Raw genomic sequence first — 21,350 nt, 5'->3', positions numbered from 1 at the left:
AAGAATCTCATTATTATTTTGATAGGGATTACATTGAATCTGTAGATTGCTTTGGGTAGTTTGGATGTTTTAGCAATATTCATTCTTTCAATTCATAAACATGGGAAATCTCCTATTTTGTGTCCCCTTCAGTTTCTTTTATTTGTCTTATAATTTTCACTGTAGAAGTCTTTCACTTCCTTGGTTGAATTTTGTCCTAGCTATTTTATTTTTGGTGTAGTTATTGTGAATAAGATTGCTCTTTTGATTTCCTTTTCCAGCAATTTTGTTATTGGTATATATAAAAAAAATTTATATGTTGATTTTTGTATTCTATAACATTAACCAAATCTGTTTGATCAGTTTTAACATTTTTTTTTTCCCCTGTGGAATCTCTCTTCAACTCAAGCAGCAAGAGAAACACAATTATTTCTTTCTTTTTGTGTTAAAGTAGCTCTACATTTGTGTATTCAATCTGAAAATGAAGTTGGGATTTCTTTGTTTGATACATGTTTTCATGATGAACATTCTATATAACAAATTTAATTTATTTGAACTTTGAATTTATTCTCACTTTTGATCTTTTTACCTTTCAGATCATAATGTTTATCAGTTTGTCATGACCAAGTTATAAATTTTTCATGGGCAAATCTGTTTAAATTCACTGACTTAATAAGGATTTATGATGGTTTGTGTATATGTACGTGATGATGTAGAAAACCTGGTGACATACAACCTTACTGATTTTGGTTTTAAATCTTTTTCATTTGTATATGTATTTATTGTGTTTTCAATAGGTGTTTGATCTTATATTGTAGATTAAGTTTGGTAGAATTTAATTGGTTACATATGTACTATGGTTTGTGGTTGTCAAAAAATAAAAAGATGTCAGAATTGAATGTAAGGCAGGAAGTATCTAGTTTAAGCAGCCAGCATTGAATACCTGAAAATTATCCATTAAGTTTACTTTGTGATTCTGCTGTTTATTTTTTTGTTAGATATTAGTAAACTTACTGAAGATAAGAAAGAGGGCCTCAGGCAACTTGCAATGACATTTCAACATTTTATGAGAGAAGAAATACAGGATGCTTCTCAGCTGCCACCTTCTTTTGACATTTTCGAGGCCTTTGCAAAAGTGAGTATTAAGTTTCATTTAATGCCATGAATTAGTCCTTTCCTTCTTCTTTTTTTGATATTATATCTTTAGATTTTATTTATTTATTTATAGTTCTTTACTTCTTATTATGCTGTTGGTTATAAAAATATGTAGAAACTTGATGGGAAATACAAGACCCTTAATGCCTTTTGTGAGTCCCCAGTTATTGGAGTCCCTCTAAATGTACTGTGTATACTGAATAATGAATTACTTTTCTGACTTACTATTATTCTTATTTTGGCCAGAGTGTGTTCATTAGCAACTCTTAAAGCATAATGTTAGTGGAAAGAGTGTGTTTTCTTTCCTCAAAAGAAAAGAGCATATCCCACTGTTTCTTACTAAAGGGTTAAAGTTTACCATTGTTTTCACTGAGTTTTATGATGTTGTTTCAACATTGAACCTGTCTTTGAAATGAAAAATGCATTGGAATCCATTTCTAATTGCGTGAACTTTAAATAGTATGAAAGCATAACCATTTTTGATTTAAAAATAATTGCCTAAAATTCTGTGTGTTTTAAATGACTAAAATCCTAGTTTAGTAATAGAAAACAGGTTTTATTTAGTATTTTCTTTGTGGCTGTCAGTAGTAGTTGCCTAAAGTGTTCTCTTTGAAAATGATTCTGAAAGCTTTACTTGGTCTTGGAAGGAAGAGTATGGTGATTGATTTCTCTTTTCTTTATGTATGGTCTGGGAACTGAACCCAGAGGTACTCTAACATTGAGCTATATCCCCAGTCCTTCCTATTTTTATTTTGAGATAGGGTCTCACTAAATTGCCAAGACTGGCCTTAAACTTGTGATTCTCCTGCCATGTGATAACTGTTCCTGTGTTCCTGGATTTAGTTTGTGACATTATTTCTGGTTTTGGAAAGAGTTGGGCTAATTACAAGTTTCGGTGTGATTTAATAATCATGAAAAATATCTTAAAATATTTTGTAAATGTAAATGTGCATTTACCAAATGTAAAATGTGAATTGCTGTCTTATTTTTCTCTTTCTCATATTAGTTGTTAAACTTTTTTTTTTTTTTTTTTTTTTGGTGGATTGAGTTCAGAGGTGCTGTACAACTGAGCTGCATTTCCAGCCCTTTTTATTTTTTATTTTGAGACAGTCTTGCTAAGTTGCCAAGACTGGCCTGGATCTTGGAATCCTCCTGCCTCAACCACCTGGGTTGCTATCACAGACGTGTACTGCCATGCCCAGTGTTAAACAATCTTAATCTTTTTTTCCTCCTAGAATAAAATTTTCTCCATGTTGTATAAGGGGGAAGTTCTGTCATTGTGATGAAGTGGGTAATTCTGACAAAGTTTTGATAGTATGCTACCTTCCTCCCCATTTACTTGTATTTGTTTTCGCTACTAGAACATACAGAGCTCTGAGGTTTTGGAGAGTAATTGGATTCAGATGTATCATTTCTGCCTTAAAATATAGTTTAGTAATCAGAGGAAAGCAGCATTAACCCATGGCTCCTGTATTTCTTTGTAAAAGTTTTGTTAATGTTTTGTCACTTGTAGTTATTTTGCAGCTCATAAATTTTTCTTTAAAAGAGATTACATTCTTCTTCCTCCTTTTTCTCCCTCCTCCCTTCCACTTCCTGCTTCTTGAGGATAAAATGATCTTAAGTCAAGCTAATTGATATCCTGCAAATCTTAGTGATAAGCTGCTGAGCTCAAAACATTGCAAGTGGGTAGAGATGCTCATCACTTGAGCATACTGAAAGTATATGGAGAGTGCCAGAGAGAGAATGTTATACTAGTCTCCTGCCTCTGTTCCCATTTTACTGTCATAGAATTAATTGAAGAAGAGAAATGGTCATGTCAAAGCATACTTCCCGCAGTGGCCACTTGTATATGTACAAACTGTCAGTTCAGGATAGTTTCATGTGGCCTGCCTTCTTCAGCCTAAGGAGCTTACTTTTGAATTTACACTGTGAAGAAAGTTGGCTTTACCTGTCCTCAATAAACAAGATCCTGTTTTCTCTTTTTCTTTTGGTCCCTCTCCTTTATATTCAGTGCAAGTATTAGAAATGCTAAGCTTTCATTTTAGCCCATGACATTGTCACTGAAGGCATATGGAATTCTGAGAACTTTTCTAAATTTGTTTCTATCCTAATTGTTTTTTGACTTTTTGATTATGGGTATCTCCAAATGTATATAACAATTAGAGGGAAGTATAATGAACTGTGATGTTTGCATCTCCTGGTTTCAGTAATATTCAAACTTGTGCTACAACTGGTATTTTTAATAGATTTCACACAGATATTCTTTTTATTTTGTTTTAAATTTTCACCACTCATTAGAATTAATTAGTCTTTTCTTTTTTTAATTTTTATTCTTGATTTGTTTCCAAGGATCGAACCCAATGGTGCTTAACCAGTGAGCCCATCCCCAGCCCTATTTTATATTTTATTTAGAGATGGAGTCTCGTTGAGTTGCTTTAGGAACTTACTAAGTTGTTGAGGCTCGCTTTGAACTTTTGATCTTCCCAAGCTGCTGACATTATGGGTGTGCACCACTGTACCTGGCAGTCTTTTGTTTTCAAGTTTCTTAGGGCTGGGGAGATAGCTCAGTTGGTAGAGTGCTTGCCTTGTAAGCATAAGGCTGGGAGTTCAATCCCCAGCACCGCAAAAAAAAGAAAAAAAAAAAAAAAAAAAAAAAAAACCCACAGAAGTCAAGTTTCTTGGTTCCCTGAGAAGTGTTCTAATGAATTCACTTAGTAAATCAGTGGACCTTTTTTTTTTTTTTACAGTGGAGGTAGTATATGCCAAGCACTCTTGGTAAGGATTATAGGAGTAGGTAGCTAATTTTAAATCTGGAAATTATCTATCAAGATAAATAAAAGCCTCAGCCTGTCAAGAGTCTTACTTAAAGATATGCATATCTTTCTTAAACTTGTACTTGACCTCAAAGGAAGGGGGTCAGCAGAGGATGAAAGGGTTTTAATCCTGAGAGCATGTTTCGTTCTTGTCTGAGCTGATGCCTTTTCTAATGAAAACCTGTGATTCATCCTGTGATTCATGCCTGGAAGGTAAAAACAAGAGAGTTTATAAACACTCTTGAGTTTTTGGTGGAAAAATAATGTGTCTTTTCTGTTGGTGAAGTTCTCAGCTCATTGTGCTTCTCCTGGTTTAGTCTTGGTTTTACCTGTAAAACTTCTGCCATTACACCGAAGACCATACTGTGTAGTCATTGTATGGGTTATTCTCACATGTTCTTCCATTTTGCTCACTTCTTAGCACTTTTTTCTTAGTCCTTAGACTCTCATTCCCCATTCCCACATAAACACACACATGAACCACAGTTGGGTTTTAGATTGTAGGATTTTTCTATAAATTTATTCTGTTAACTTACTTGACTGGAAAAGTTAAGTAGCAAGAGACGTGGGAAGGAGAAGTTTTTCTAGTGGTGATCAAGGAGGACCCCGCCTTGGAAGTAGAAATTGACATGAATTCCAGAAGAGAAGATGGTGTTGAGAATCAGTTACATACAGTGGTATAGAAATGCTGGTGGGGATCGAGGTGGTGCTGAAGGTTCTTCCCCAAGTTAAGGGAAAGGAAGTGTCACCTGTGGAATGCAGGTTTCATTTACACTTAATAATTCCAGTTGCAATGAAAGCTTGATGTTTAAAATACTTTGTGTTAGATGGTAATAGGAAATTGGTGTGTGTAGTGGTGCCTGCAGAATTTCTATAGAGGAGGATCTACAGAGTGGTGATCTGGTAGATGGATGGAGAGTCTGAAGAGATTTACTTCTGGTTTTATTTGCATAATAGGGTTTTCTTTCTTTCTTTTTTAACTTATGTTATTTCTCTCTTTCTTTTTAAACTTATGTTGTATTCCTTGGGAGTGTGTAGTTGAATGGAAATAAAAGTATTAGCGTGAGGAATGGAAGGCAGTAAATGCCACTGACAGCATCAAAGGTGTTCAAAGTGTGGGATGTGCACTGGTGGGTTTTTTAGTGAGACATGCTTATTTATATACTCATGAAAAATAAAGGCCAGGTTCATCTCTGTCAGCTCTTTTTGCATTTGTTTAGAGAAAATGTATGTCTCCAATCCTGTAAGTGCCTCCTCCTTCCCACTCTGCACTTTTGTTCCTTCCACTTCTATTTTCAAACATAATTTCTGGTTAGGTTTTGAAATGGATTTATTTTGGAATGACAACTGACATGATTTGATCTACTGATTGGGTACTAAACATTTACTACAGATATAGAAATTGTTTGTTCTACTAATCATAAATATTAACTTTAAGGCTTGAAAATTGTGGTTAGTGATAGGGCAGACTGAATGGGAGCTGAGTAGTATAATGGTGCAGTGGCTTTCTCCAGATAAGAAAGTGAAATTCTCTGAGTCTCAATTGGCTCATCTCTAAATGAAAATAATAATATTATCTACTTCGCAGATAAGAGTGAGGATTAACTGTAAGGTGCTTAGCTGAGTGTCTGACACATATTATTAATTTCTACTACCACTGCCTGACCTCCCGCTTTATTGGCACTGAGTATAAAACACCAGTGTTTTATGTCTCCCTGTGCTGTCATCTGGCAGAGAGCACAGTCTGTGGCTGATTGTAAACTGGAGTTTCAGTTGGTTGCTCACAGTTGTGCCCAGTGCTGGTGTCTCTTGAGATACCAAGAATTACCTGTCTTGATGCTAAGAAATTTTACAAACAGTAAATAACGTTTTTCCCTAGTAAGCTGTTTTGGTTTCATTCTATAGCTGTTGTGGTCAGAAATTCATTATTGCCTGCATTTGTAATAGTTCTATGATTTCAGAATAATTTCATGTAGAAAATGTTAAAGCTGACTTCCTATAATGAATGATATCTTTCTTACACATACATTTTAAGAGGGTGGAAATTAAATTATAAGATGGTTTTAGTTGTCTTAATTTGCTGAAGTGAAAAAAAATGTGTAGTATCTTTTCTATTCCACACCTCAAAACATTGATACATAGTAATTATACATTGATAATTATTGGTTATGCTTATTAATAGGCTAAACTTAATTTCAATAAACTGGTTTTGAGATTATTTTCTATGTACAGTAAGGAACTTTTAGGGATTATTTTACACTATTCTACAAAACAATCTGCTTTTTTTCTGGACTTACAACTTTCTTTTGTAAAAATGTACTTTGCAGACTGATTAGAAATGTGGTAAGATCTGAGCAATAAAATAGAAAATGGACTGGTTGCCTAGAAGGTTTCAAAAACAGACAGACATTAAGTTGGAAGCAACAAGAATAAAAGTGACCTTCTTGACCACAAAACATATGTCATTGTTAGCATTTCTAGAGCTCTGCAAAGTGCTGTTTAGTTTTACAGTGTTGTGCAACGGCCACAGAATTTTTTGATTAGAAATTCCACATCTGTTTGAGAATGTTTCCCCCCTTTTTCCTTCAAATGAAATAATAATTATCCTAGTAGCATGTTATTTTATTCTTTAGGGCACATATGTGACCTCTAGAGCTTGCCTTTCTAAAATCTAATTCTTAGTGGTATTAGCTAAGTTGGTTTTTTAATATATACTGTGGTTATATAGATTTGAAGGGGTATATTGGAAGATGTTTTTGTATTGTGATACTTAAATTTTATGCTATTTCATGCCGAGTAAATTCTTTTTCTGTGGGAGAGAATATTTATTGGAGAAGCAGTAGAAAAAAAATCTTCCAAGAATCTTCCTAATTTATAATATGAGAAGAAATAGTGATTTAGTATTTTTGAGATATGTTAGGAATAAGGACAAAGAAATCAATAATGATATTATATTTAAGATTATATACTTGAATTTGGCTTGTATGCATGCACCTCTAAGACCAAGAATGTTAATAAATAATTTGTGATATTCTGCCATAAACTAATAATTCTTGTGAAGTATATAAATTAGCATGGAAGAAAATTACCAAATAAACCTCTTTTGGTGTTCTTTGTCTTCTCTGGTGACCAGTGCACATCACTAAAAAGCAAGAAGGAAGTTGATCATGATATATTCAGCTTTTAATCTTCAAGTTTTAGTTCTATTGACCTTCTCATTCTAGATATGCTTGTGCCCTATTGCTTCCTTACGGCAGATAGTCTAATTTGTGAGCAGAATATTACCTCTGTTGTTGTTTTGAAAGGTCAGGAGTATGTGTGTCTGTCACTTGAGAGTTTCAAGTTCATGTAGGACCAAATTTTAAAGCCTTTTTGTTGATGAGCTCAGTTGGGTTTCACTACTGAAGCATGCTATAAAGTAGTAAAGAAAGCAATCTTTTGAATTAATAAAGTGATGGATTATCTAATTACAAAGTTGATGTGAAATGGCAGTATGATAACTTTGACTGCATTACTAAATGATCCCAGTGACTGATCAGATGTGCCTGGGTTCCATTAAGGAAAAATATGCCATTAAATATTTAATACTGAGAGCGAGCAGACACACCGGGATTGCTAACCTCCAGTCACCGGGGTGCATGTTATCTATATGTTTGGTGGTAACTACTAGATGAAGCATCTCTCTCGTCTGCTCAGAACAGCTGCTAGAAGGCTTAGTTATTGGGATTATACTTCTCTGCTGGTTTTAAGTAAAGCAGGCAAACAGCCAAGATACTTAACTGTACACAGATTCTGGCATTCTCATTATGAACTGATGATGCACTTATGATTTATATGTTTTTTCTTTATTACAGCAGATTGAGTCCCTAAGTAGATTCAAGAGACAGTTATTCTCAAAAATGATCTTCAACCTTCAAGTAAAGTGATATTTGTAGGACACTTGGGCTTTCAAAAAAAAAAGTTGTTGGAATTTTTAATGTTGATATTTATATATCATGTTTTTAATTTTCAGCCATTTGATTAATATTTCTCTTCATTTATGTGTAAATAACCCATGATGAGTTGGTGTATGTTTATTTCAGTTATAGATCAAATGCCAGCTAACTTCAGAAGTTGGGAAGGATAATGAATAAGTTTTTTTGTCAGCATTTTTATCTGTACCTGTGTTACTCAAGGTTAATTGCTTATGTATGGGCTAATGTTTGATTAAAAGTATTGATGGACAAACATGTTTGCCAGGGCTTGTTGCCTCATCTGTTTGAGTTTATAGGTTGCCATTAATTCAGATAAAGGTGATATTTTGAAAATGACATCATGTCATTGTAAAATGGTAGAGGTTACTTTCACTGTTTTGACTTTTCTTCAGTGGCAAAAATCTTTCCTGGGTAATCACTCAGGAGCTGCGTTGTATTTATTTTGAATTTATAGCAGCTTTCATGGTATGCAGTAGGTGTTTAATTGTTCACTGAGGGATACAACTTGGTAGGGATACAACTTGGTGGAGAACACTTTAGACCACAAAGTTAACACATAAAAATTGCACCCTTTTCTGTTTTGTGGAGAATACTTAGGTATTGTTAAAAATTTTGTAAACTCTAAGTTTAGAAAATAGGCAAAAAGACATCTTTAACATGATGGTAAAATTCATGGAGTTCAGTAAGCTAGTTGATAGATAATAGAGACTATAATTATGTTCAGTTCATTAGCAAATGGTGAATCATATTACTTACTGCAGGGTCTGGAAACTTTTTCTGTAAAGTTCAAATAGTAAATATTTAGGCTTTGTAGGCCGAGAGACCAAATAACTGCAGCATGCAATGAGAGCTCAATTTGTGGCAGTTTCTTTAAAAAAAAAAATGAATTATTTAAGGTTGACAAAAATATTCTGTATTTTATCATGTACAGCATGACAATGTGAGATATGTAAACCTTATGGAGTGACTGAATTGAGATCATTAATATATACGCGTCCTCACATATATTCAGCTCCTCAACTCTGCCATTGTAGCTTGAAGGGGCCCAGGGGCAATCAGTTAGTGAAGGTGTTGTAGGATTCTCTCATAGAGAGAGAGGACATGGGGGCCTTCAACAGGAAGCCATGTTTATCAGTGCCAGCATTGACTCGGTGGATTCATATCTAAAGGCCCAGCACCCAACGCAGGAGATGTTACTTTATATACCTCTTGTTAGTCCCTTTTTTCATGCTAGCTCTTTGTCTCCCAAACAAAGTAATGCACGTTCTGATTGGTCATTCTGTTTCCATACTATAGAGTTACAACAGTGTTACAGTAGAGTTGTGGAATGTGTACACTGAAATCGATGGTGCCATGTTATCTTTTCTTTGTTCTGAGAAAGTTCCTACCACAAAGGGCATGGCCCTGTACTAACTGAAGCTTTGTTTAAGATGCTAAACATTGATTTTCATATTGTTCTTACATATCGCCTAATATTCTTTTACAAAAATTTCTCCTACTATTTAAAAATGTAAGAAAACTTTTTTAACTTGTGAGTTACACAAAAGCAGATGATGGTCCAGATTTGACCCATGGGCCATTATTTGTCAATCTCTGAATTATCCTTTCTAAGCCAGAAGATATATTGCACACATTAGAAAATAGAATATGCTGTCAGGAAATTCTTTAATTAACAATAGGTATAGCTAATACTTTATCTTTTACCTTTTAACAAGTCATTAGTTCTGTAGTTTTATATTGCAAATCACGTTTGTAAGCACATGGTTTTTTGAATTTCTTTTTACTCCAGCATGTTTTAATTCAATAACTTCAATAATGTTTCAATTCAATAATGTAGAAGAGATGCAGTCATTTTACTAAAGAGAAAAAGAAATAAAATTGTCAAATAGAAAAAACATGTACTTTATTAATGTTCTATGTACTTAAAATTGTATTCTTATTATTTTTTTTTAGCTAAAGGTGTTTTATTTTGTTATTTCCTCTCAAAGTGAAGCATGCAGATATAGTTTTCTATTAGAAATAGTTTGTGTAACTTAGGTTCAAAGTTTTTGATTCAATTTTTTTCTTAGATTATGAATTATTGCCCAGAGATTTTTACATTGTGACTTGGTAATTTCTATTACAAATGAGAAGGACCTTTTGTAGGATAAAAAAGTAAATATGTTGCAGAGTTATTATATTAATAGTCATAAAAATTGTGATAAACTGCTCTATTAACTTTTGTAATAGGCAGAAATAAAGTGAAACTATTGAGGGAAGAAATCAGATAATTGCCATTTGATGTGAAAAATAAGGTGACTTGCCATATTAGAAAGGCAAGGATTTGAATTTGGGGGTGTTTTCTATAAACCAGATTAAGAATGTGTGTCCTGATCAAGGGGAAAGTAGTCTCTCTTTCTCTGCAAAGATTGATTTGCATTAAAATTTGAATGTTCAGTACCCAGTGTTACATGTTTAAAGAGACATAGTCAAGTAAGCATTCATTTATAAAGTATGATGAAGGACGGAAAGCCTTGACATATTGGGCACACTGATTATTTTTCAGCATTTGGAAGAGAATTATAATTAGAGTGTTTCGGGGCGTATCAGCCTGCCCTAGTTCAGTTTAAAGCCACCTCTCCCTGGAAGAGTTTAATTCAGCATTACAGTTATGTGCAGGATGAGTTGGTTATCTTTAGAAGTAAAAGGTAAGGCTAGATAATGTAAAAAGTGCTCTTTGAGTTTGTGAATCTGTGATATTCATGGTGTATCACAGAAGAATAGTAGTCTATTTTCCCTCATTCTCTTTATTGAAGTTCTACTTTTTCTTAATGGTTTGGCTCAAATCTTTGGTAAAATCCACTTGATTGGGATTGGTCTTTTCCTTTTATAAAATCAGTAGTGACTGCATTTTCTATGCCAACCATTTGGCAACCATAAATATTCTGTTTTTTTTTTTTTTTTTTTTTTTTTTTTTTTTGTAAACTGTATGTCTTTGTTTCCTAAGTTCAAACTTAGATTGTAAACTTCATGAGAATAGGAGTCATGTTCCCCAGTTCCTTCCTTAAATACAATAGAATCATACAATTTTAGGACTAAGAATATCACAGAAACTGGTCCTATACCCTGCCCACTTTTTCTCCTCTTTCTTTCCCCATGATGTATCAATTGCTGCTCAGAGAAGGCTAAATAGTTACCTAGAGATAGGGAAAAAGCTAGAGTTTGTCTTCTAAAGTTAGTCTAATATATTTTCTCTTGGTTGATGCCCTAGTGTTCAACTGTCTGATAAAATGAAGTAAAAATGAGATGTAAAAAACAGATGTTAAATTACAAACAGCTTTTCAGTAATATCTTATTCTTTGTATTGGAGATTGTTTATATAAAACAGAAAATTAATTAAGAAATTATGTAATAGTATTATTCTTATCAGAATTTGAAATTATATTGGGTTGTCTTTATGTTGATGAGTTTTAATTTCAGAGTTCTATATGTCTGTATTTAAAGGATTGTGGCTTTCCAAACCAGCTGGATACCCTTCCTTCAGATAACCTAGTTATAAACAAAATTTCTGTATTATAAATTGGCAACATTTGGATTTATCTTAGAATCTTCCAGTTTTAGCCCATGCTTACCACAAAGCCAATAGGTATTAGACAGTGACACTGATCTCTGTGTTATATTAATAGATCAAGGGACAATTGAGGAATTTATAATAAGTTTGTTAAGTAAAGGAAACAGAGCTTTACTTGGCTCTGTTAACTTCAGATTTCCTTCCCATTCCTACATGCCTCATTCTGTGTTTTGTAAGTTGTGTGTGAGAACTCTAATTATAAGCCTTAGGAGCAGAATCTAGAATGAGGGAAGTAAAAAGGTTTGATTATATTTCTCTAATTCTAAAATATTGTTGTAGGCAATGTGGTAAATTAATCAAGGAACCTGCTATTTTTATACAGGTAGTACATCATGTCTCATATACCTCTTTCTCTCATGTATTCAAAATCTACATAAGTGCTGGTTGAGTAGGGGAAGTTTTTCATAGCAATTAGTTCTGCACTGATGCCACCATAGGTCTATGTGAAAATAAAAGTAATTAATGGAATTTTCATGGTGTTAAACTTCCTTTGGAAATCTGAATTCTATAATCTTGAAGTACATTAATTATCTAAGAGCCCTACAGCCTGGGTCTGTATTGTTTCTAAGCCATTATTGGATATTATTTCTTCTATAATTCTATAGATATATTTCTATATTAAAACATTGTATAATGCAGTTGACTATACCATATAGAGAACAATCCTCTTTGACTTTCTTAGCACCTTTGTTTTTTTTCAGGGATATTTATTTGACCTTAATATTTATACCGATGGCATAGGCAAATAGTCCTCAAATATTATTGTGGAACAAATACTTGTAAAGAAAAGAAAAACACTGAAATTATAACATGTGATCAGATTGTAGTCCAGGGCACTACTTCAAGTTTCAATTGACATTTGGTTTTAGTTCTGATGTTAATAGGAAAAAAAGATCAAGGCACTGCTTATACACAGCTGTTTCATTTAGGTCTTCTGTATTAGAATTAGGACTATATATACCCTCTACAGAATTTTCTCTACTTTCCTTTCCTTCTCTTCCCCACTGAGTGATAGCACTTTGTTCACATAGCAGAGCCAGCACAGTATCTGGAGAGGACTGCATAACTTGCCGCTTGGTATCCTGGGGTCTTTTTTCTCTTTATGACATGAGAAGTTGGAAACATGTTGTTTTGGTGCCTCAGAAGTCTTTTGTAATAAGAGGTGTCTGTACTATTAATTTTTTTACTTTTCCATTTGTCCAAGATTCTATAGAACAATATGCACTCAAACCTCAAATATGCAGATCTTAAGTTGTGATATTGTCCAAACAATTTTTTTCCCCTGCAGTTCTGAGGATTGAACCTGGGGTCCTCTACCACTGAGCTATATCCCCAGACCTTTTTATTTTTTGATTTTTTAATTTTGAGACAAGGTTCCACTGAGTTACCCAGGCTGGTCTTAAACTTGTGAGTCTCTTTTTTGTCTCAATCTCTGGAGTTGCTGGGATTTCAGGCATGTACCATGATGCCAAACTAGAAATCTTTTAATCAATGTATGTGGCTTGATCTGCCCCTGATTCTCTTTCTGCCTTTCTCACCACTTTGTTTAAAAAATTGTCATTTACTGGTTCTTCTCTTATTACCTGTTAAATGACAATATTCTGCTCCCATGACTTTACTTGCCTGCCTGTGTTTTCAGAACAACCAAAGCTTCATCTCCAATCTTGATATTTTTTTCTGAGATCTAATCCCATATTTTCTACTTATTAATGAAAATCTTTATCTGAACACTGTCTTAACTTCAGGTTCATCATGTCCAATACTTAAGCTCCTCCCTCTTTTCCTCATTAAAACACTCTCTTTGCTGGGTGTTGTGGTGCATGCCTGTAATCCCAGCTACTCAGGAGGCCACGGCAGGAGGATTGCAAGTTCAAGGCTATCTTCAGGAACTTAGTGAGGTGCAGTCTCAAAATTAAATGAAAAGGTCTGGGGATGTAACTCAGTCGTAAAGAGCCCCTCAATCCCAGTATCAAAAACAAAACAAAAGAAAAAAAAGACAACAAAACACAAAAAACCCCAAAATACTGTTTCTCCACTTTTTCTCTTGGTATTGCAGTGTCCTTGAGTCAGCCATGCTGGAAATCTCTGGGAACCTCTGGTTCTCTCCGTATTGTATATGCTCTGCCTTTGCTGTATCTCAGTATTCTTTTCTTTTTATGTATATTTTTTGCTACTATCCTTATTAAGATCCTTTTTATCTCACTTCAGTGGCTCCTGACTAATCTCCATGCTTCTCACTTTTCCCCCCAATCTCATCTCATTTTTTAAATATATATATTTTTAGATGGTAATGGGCCTTTATTTTATTATTTATATGTGGTACCAACAATTAGAAATACTGCCTCACATGCTAGGCAAGCATTCTACACTGAACCACAACCCCAGCTCCTCATCCCATTTTTATATACTGGCACTAGAGATAAGTAAAAAGCAATCAAAAACCAAAACCCAGACCAAATTATTCCATCCCTTGCTTAAAAATATCCATTGACTCCCTACATCTTTGTACACAAGTGGGACTTTTAAATATGGCATTGAGGGCTTTATCAGTTTCATCTCATTTTTGTTTTTTCCTGCAGCTGAAGAGACTGTAAGTAACCTGAGGGGTATAACCACTTTCCTAGAGACTTGGAAAGAGACTAGTAAATTGCAGGAATTCAGTTTGTATGATTTTATTCCTTTACATTGTGTTGTCAGTTTATTTTTCAAATGATCGAAGCTTGAAGCTTATCTAAGGTAATGATGCCGTGACAATAGCAAATAAATGTAGTCAGAGTGAGTGCATTCTCTAGATGGGGAATTATCTTTAACAGGCTGAGATATTTTTGAACCAGTTTGTAAAGCTGACGTTCTACATGAGAACACACAAGGAGAGGTCATCAAAGCCAGTGACGAGTTAGCAAGGCCTGTTTATGGCTGGTGTTGTGTGTATAAGTATAAGCAAGGGAGGTGGAAATCATTGTGTTCCTTTGGCTCCTAAGTTAATGCCTGTAAGTCATTCTGATTTGGTAGACGTACTTCGGCTTTGAGTAATAATCATTAGTGGTAGTTGAGTAGGCTTCTGCTTTGTCAACACTGCTGGGTTTGATAATTAGATAATTATAAAGATGTGATCAAAATTTGGAAATCCATTCCTAGAAGACATCCATATGTGTTTATTAATGGCTGCAACTTCTAGCTTTTCTGTAGTGCTGCAATGATGGGACAGAGATTTTTTTTTTTGTTCTCAGTGTGTCTTCCTTATATCATTGAGGTTGGGATAAACATGTTTGTTACTTCCTACCACCTCAGATTCAACAAAGAGAATCTTTTTTATTTTTTTGATACTGGGAATTGAACTCAGGGGCACTCGACCACTGAGCCACATCCCCAGCACTACTTTGTATTTTATTTAGAGACAGGGACTCACTGAGTTGCTTAGCACCTCACTTTTGCTGAGGCTGGCTTTGAACTTGAGATCTTCCTGCCTCAGTCCCAAGCTGCTGGGATTACAGGCACCTGGCAGCAAAAAGAATCTTGCGAAGTCCTTTGCTTTTGTGGATACAAGGCAGTATGCTCTATGTACTTAAAAATAATCTTTTAAAAGTATTTTCCATAAAGGAATGTTTAAACTTGGGTGATTTTTGGCATGTGAAAGTTCATTTGAAAACAACTTCATGTTTTCATTTCCAAAATAATAAAGACCTCTCAGCAAGTGTGATTATTTGATAGGACACATATTTACTAGTAGTAATCAGCAGTTAGTTGAGTAGACTTCAGAGTTTTATTAAAGCCCTGACATGTGTCATTTCCTCTAAGCTCAGGATTCCTTTCCTTATTCTTAATCTTTGCTTGTATACTTCCCTCCATTCTGACTGGCAGATTTTTCTAACTTTTCATTCTTCAGGATGTTGCTTTTCTAGGAAGCCTTTCTGAACTCCCTTAGACATTGTCCCATTATGACAGGAATGGGAAAGTAGAAGAGTAAAATATAAATCGACAGACATTTCTCTTATTTTGCTCCTCCAGTGAGGTACAGTGTCATGATTTGGCTGGTTTGTCACAACAGGGTAGCCAAAATCTCCAGGCCATCAAAGTTTGAATAACTGCTGAAGATGAAGGGCAATGCCTCATATCCAGAGGTTTTAAATATCTTTCCTCCCAGTTCATTTAGTTTACTTTGTCTCTAGAGGTTATCTTATCTCTGACCAGTCTCTATGAAGAAATCAAAGAATAGATTTGATCATTATATGCCATATATATGTTTGTATATACATAAAGGCATTATGTTGTACTCCATAAATATGTAAATTTATTAAGTGTTGATCAAAAATAAAACAAAGTAAAGGATTAGTTAATTTTGAAAGAGTAGATCTTGTTCCTTAGAGCTGCCAAGTTACTAATAATTACTTCAAATTTCTTTATAGCAAAATAATAAGCATAGAATTAAATCCTATACTCTACAGCATATTTTTCTGAATATATTGCTTGACATTTTAATTTCTATAAATAATATGTCTAGTTATGTGAACTAGGAAAATGTGAAGATTAACATGGCTTCATTATGAATCTTTTTGTGAAAGGAGGTTTGTTTTAGTAAGCTCATTGCTCTGTTTCAAAAACCTAGATTTCCAGGCATGTACAGGCTGGTTTTGTCTAAAGAAAGTTACATTTGTGATTAGTTCAATTTGTTTTTTTCCTCTTTTCTGCAGGGAACAATTCTTTCTTTAATGGTTTTCACTGAATTCTTTGTGTCCATTTGCATTTATATTTCTAAAATTGGGTGGAATCTCTCTTGCTTAATTATACTTCATAGGAAGAGTATGATGAGATTAGCTCCTCAAGCCTTTTTGGCCATGAAGGCCATGTCTCAGCAAGTGCTCTCCTCCTTTCCTTAAACTTATTAATGTCCCAGGGAGCTTTTCTATGGGAAATACCTGTCCCATAGTTCAACCTGCTCTTTTCTCAATTACTTCAGCCAGTTTTTAAGAACTACAGTAGACACAGTGTAAGAAGCAAAATAGAATCCTGAAATTTTCTCCCTGATAAGTAGAAGAAATAAGGGTCATAGTCACACTGTTGTACATCTTTACACAGCCATTAATTCGGTCATCATGTATTTTAAGTATTAGAGCTTTTAGTTCTTCTCTCTCTTGCCCTTTTGGGGTAAACTGGCCAGTTCCCTGTACTGCAGTTTGGCTAGAGGAGTGGAGTCATCCAAGTGCCTGCTCTTACTTTATTGTCCGCGTGTATTTTGTATCTGCTTTCCCATTCACGTCATAATGTGATAACATGTTTTGATAAATGCTTTGTTTTGCTTGAATTTGAGCCTGTTCTGTGAAGTGGAAAGCCTTTGAGAAGATTGTAGGCCAGTATACTTGTCAATGTTAAATATTTTTTAATAAGTAAAAAATACATATTGGTTTTAGAAATAACCTTGACATTCTATTACTTATATTAATATGGAATACATGCTTTCTAAAGATTTTTAGTGTAATTAAACTTTTAAAAATCTTAGGCACATAAGTAGTTTTCCATTTTTCTAGATGGATACTAGTTTGGGTGCTTATTTTGATGTTTTAAAAAAATGTTGACATAACAGTTCTTTCTGTCTTTATTTTTAAGTGACAGCAGAATTCCAAGTATAAGAAAATGTGATTAATTCTCTCACTTTGAAGTCATTTAATCATTCTTTGCCTAACAGCTGCTTTCTATTCAGTACATTGAACATAAAATTCTGGAGTGCCTTTGTGCTATCATAAATTTTAAATGAGAACCATTTTTCCCCTAAGTATTGTATGATATTGCTGTTTTGAATTTGTCAGTGTGATAGGCAACTTTTCTAGAGATTGGTATTGCAGTTGGCTAAGAGGGCCTACTTCTGGGACTAAACTCTTTCCCCTGCACTGTATCTCACTATCATATTTAGTATTATATGTTAGCAGTAAAGAAGGGGGAGAATTGGTTCAACTTGCCATTCCTAAGCTCCTTTTATTTCTGTAGTATATTAGATAAATGAAGAAATAGGGTCAAGTTAAAGCAGTGGGATTTTTAGTTGAATATTTTAGGTGAGAAAGAACCAGCTTAATACATTTCATTTCAACAAATTCATATGGACTCTATCCATAGCACAATGTGCTAAAGTAATAGTTAAGTCTTAGTTTCTGTCACACATACATACGCGCGCGCGCGCGCGCACACACACGTGCATAAATATATACATACACATATGTATATGTACAGAAAGAAAGTTTTTTGAAAGCATGACTGTGTTGCTACCATCTTCATTAAAATTTTCTCTACTGTATGAATTAAAATTCATACTTAGTACATTATAGGCACTCAGAATGTTTCCAACAGAAAATGATAATGATGTTGAGGGTTGGGGTGGAAAAATATTTGATTTGGGCATTCAATGGAAGGTGTATTAGTTAATTTTGCGCAGTATAACAAAATATCTGAGATAGTCAACTGAGAAAATGTTTGGCTCACAGTTTTGGAGGTTTCAGTCCATGATCAATTGCTTTTGGCAAGGTAGCACATCATGATTGGAGCATGTGGTAGACCAAAACCTGTCTTTCATGGCCAGGAAGCAAAAAATCCAGAAGGCAGAAATTTAGATCCCCACAGTCCCCTTCAAAGGCATTCTCTCAGTGACCTAAAGACTTTCCATTAGGCTTCACCTCCTAAAAGTTCTGCCATTTCCCAGTAGTCCCATCCTGGAGACCAGTCCTTTGACACATGGGCCTTTGGGGGACATTAAGCATCCAAACTACAGAAGAAGGTATTTTAAATATGTGGAAGAGTCTGTGCTGACTTCCTAGAATTTAATATCCTCTGCTCCAGAAAGACCAATGCAGAACCCAGAACTTCAATGACTCTGAATCCCAAAGTCGAAAGCCACCCAAGGAGATTTTTGATGTTGGTTTATGCTAAATAGATGTGAGTGTTTTTGGTTAGGTGCAGTTGATTTGAGATTTTCTTTGGAATTTACAGCCTGAGGTTGTAGTGATTTTTGAAACCCTTTGTGAGTACTCTACATGCTGCTTGCTCTTCCTGATAGGAGTTTCCCAATTCATGATAGCCGTGATCTTCGAATGGAAAATTTGGCTGTGGGATTTGTATTTTATGTTGCTTTCTGTTTTCTATTTTTCAGGGTAAACTTAGAAGGATCTTTATAAAGACATGAAGAGAAAGCATATTTAGAAGTCTCAGATAGTTTGAATACCATGAAATTAGAGTTTTAAAAAGCATATAGCTGACATATATAAAAGAATGGGGGAATAAATTCAAGGGGGAATAAATTCAACATTGAATTTAGCAGTTAGAAAATCACCTTTGCTCTTTTTATTTTTCATATGAACTTAAAGTGTGAAATCACTTATTTTTTATTTCAGAATTAGAAATTGAGTGATTATACTTCTATTATTTTTTCCAAAATGGTAAGTTATATTGCTCCTAATAAAAAGCTGAGTTACTCTTTTTCATTTTTAGTGCCCCACCCCACCCCCAATTTGAACTCAAATCTACTTGTAGTGAATTGGTGTGTTAGGTAATTGATATCTAAATCAGCCAGTATGTTTTGAAATGGATCGCAGGCCACAAAGTCACAGTAATTTAGTATTTGGCAAACTTGTGACTGAGTTCTGTGATGACAGTGTCTGAATTGAGGGAGAAGGAAGGTCAGAATGGTTCTATCTGAGCAAAAGTTCGCTTTAGTTAATTTTTTGTAGAGCATTATTTAGTAATATTATACCCTAAAAGTAGCATACGAATTTAATTTTGGGAGTACTTATGCCTTAGTAAGTTAGAGGTGTAGGTTTATTTTTATGTATGATCTTTTATGTATTGTACTAAGGCACTGACATGATTATCGGTTGAAAAGCTCCCTCTGGACTGTGAATGTTGCTTAGTGATAGAGCACTTGCCTAGCATTTGCCAGATCCTTGGTTTGATCCCCAAACTTCAAAAAATTAAAATTAAAATAAACAAAAAATAAGAAAAGCCATATCTGTTAGTGATTTCATCATGCTGCTAAATTATTCAAGTTTTAGAATGAAAAATATAGTTTTGTTCAGTTCATGAAGCATTAAAATATGAAAAATATGTTTTTGAAAAAATATGACATTACAGCAAAGTTTTAAGATATAGTCAGTTGAATAGTTTTAACTCAGAAATTTGTATAAGCCTTCAGTTCTGTTTTGTAAGGAAGAGAGGAGCACATGTAGGTTTTGTGGTATCACCAAGAGGCTTTGCAGATCTCTGGCTCACCAATCAGCTTAGCTCTTTATAAGGCTAGGGGAATGAGAACTTCAGTAATTTGGGTTGGTCACGGTTGAGTGCTGCCATTAGCTATCAGGAGCATACTAAAGGGCTGCGCAGTATTATACTCATTTTTTAAGACAAGATAATAGTTGAAAATTGTAGTACAACCTAACTTTGTATACATTTGAAAGAAAGGAACCTTGGAGTATTTTTGATTCTTTTATATTAGATTTTCTAATTAAGAATTCTATGGCATTAATAAAAATCCCAACTTCATTTAGAAACCTTTCTTTTCTAAATATAACTATGGAAACCAATATGTTAACTTCAAATTATATTCTTCAAATAACTTTACTTCCTTTATCTTCTCTCTTTAATATTCATTTTTAACATTTATGAGGAAGTATCCCTTATCTGCATATTATAAAAGGGAAGCTGTCTGACTCGACTGTTAAATTTTTTGAATGTAATAAAGCTGTGAAATTACTATGACCCCTAATACTTTATGTTAAAAGGAGAATTTGTGTTACATTGAAGATAACAAGGAAGCTCTTATGCTGAGCCTTGTGCTAAAATGAGGTTTTTGTCATCCTATTAATTGTTGTTTGAGTTCAACATTGTTCTTGTGGCAGTTTTGTATGTATGTTCTTGTAAGATTTTAGCATCAAATGTGAAATGAAATCCATAATCATTGCTTTGGTAAGTGAAGTCCTTTGGAGTCAGGGATTATTGTGAGAGATTTGAGGCATCTTCTCCCATAGCTTTGAGGCAGCATCTGGGCTTCTTATATTCATGACTTCTTATGTCATAGATACGATTTATATTAAGTCATACATGCTCCTAACTTCAAATAATTGTATGGAACTTTAGCCTGTGTTCTGTGCCTATTGCTGGAATGCAAGATCAAGCGGGTATATGCTGGTGGTTCCAGGTGAGCTGAGCAAGGCTGCTCTTCATGGTGGAGGCCAGGAACATAAATTTCACAAAGATTAGAGTCTCACATGTGTTTAGTAGTTTTTAAACACAAACAGACAAAATACTCTAAACCACAATCCATAGAGACTTATCACAGGACTATTTTTCAGATAGAAATTTATTAATTTGTAGCTTATGGCTCAAAAACAACAGAGTCATTGGAAGAACATTTGAGTTCAAACTCAACATTACAGATTTCTACAGAGCTTGAATTGCAAAGTGGCATTTTTAAGGCAATGGTGATTATGTGATTGATAGGATAGATGCTTGGGAAGAAGAGAATGCTCCCAATTCTAGCAACGTTGTTGTTGGTGGGGTTATAGGCTTTAGGCTATGGTTTATTCAGCTTTGAGGGTAGCGATAAAAATCCTTGTGGTACATTTTTCCTCACTATTTTTTCCTGCTTATGTATTCATTGAAGTCTATTTTATCATATTTTCAGATATTTTCTGTTGCTGGTCATTTACTAATATTTAGAGAAATATGTACTTTTGTGGCATGTGTGCACATGAAATTCTTTCAAATTTATTATTTTGCTGAATATTTTGTAATAGGTTTTTTAATTAAAGTATGTTTTCTCATTTACTATGGCTACCTCCA

At 34.2% G+C, this 21,350-nt stretch overlaps 1 protein-coding gene across 2 annotated transcripts in view; it reads left to right on the top strand.

The window, feature by feature from the left end:
- SMYD3 (SET and MYND domain containing 3) overlaps window positions 1-21,350 on the top strand; it is a 751,918-nt gene that overhangs the window by 205,244 nt on the left and 525,324 nt on the right. For both annotated transcript variants that reach the window (XM_079106633.1, XM_079106634.1), the window contains exon 5: window positions 978-1,114. In XM_079106633.1, the coding sequence (XP_078962759.1) occupies window positions 978-1,114 (137 nt within the window). The remainder of the gene's footprint in view (window positions 1-977; window positions 1,115-21,350) is intronic.

Source organism: Sciurus vulgaris (assembly GCF_902686455.1).
Source record: "Sciurus vulgaris genome assembly, chromosome: 12".
Taxonomy (NCBI): domain Eukaryota; kingdom Metazoa; phylum Chordata; class Mammalia; order Rodentia; family Sciuridae; genus Sciurus; species Sciurus vulgaris.
Note: the sequence above shows the minus strand (reverse complement) of the source record. Positions and strands in the feature narration are given on the sequence as shown.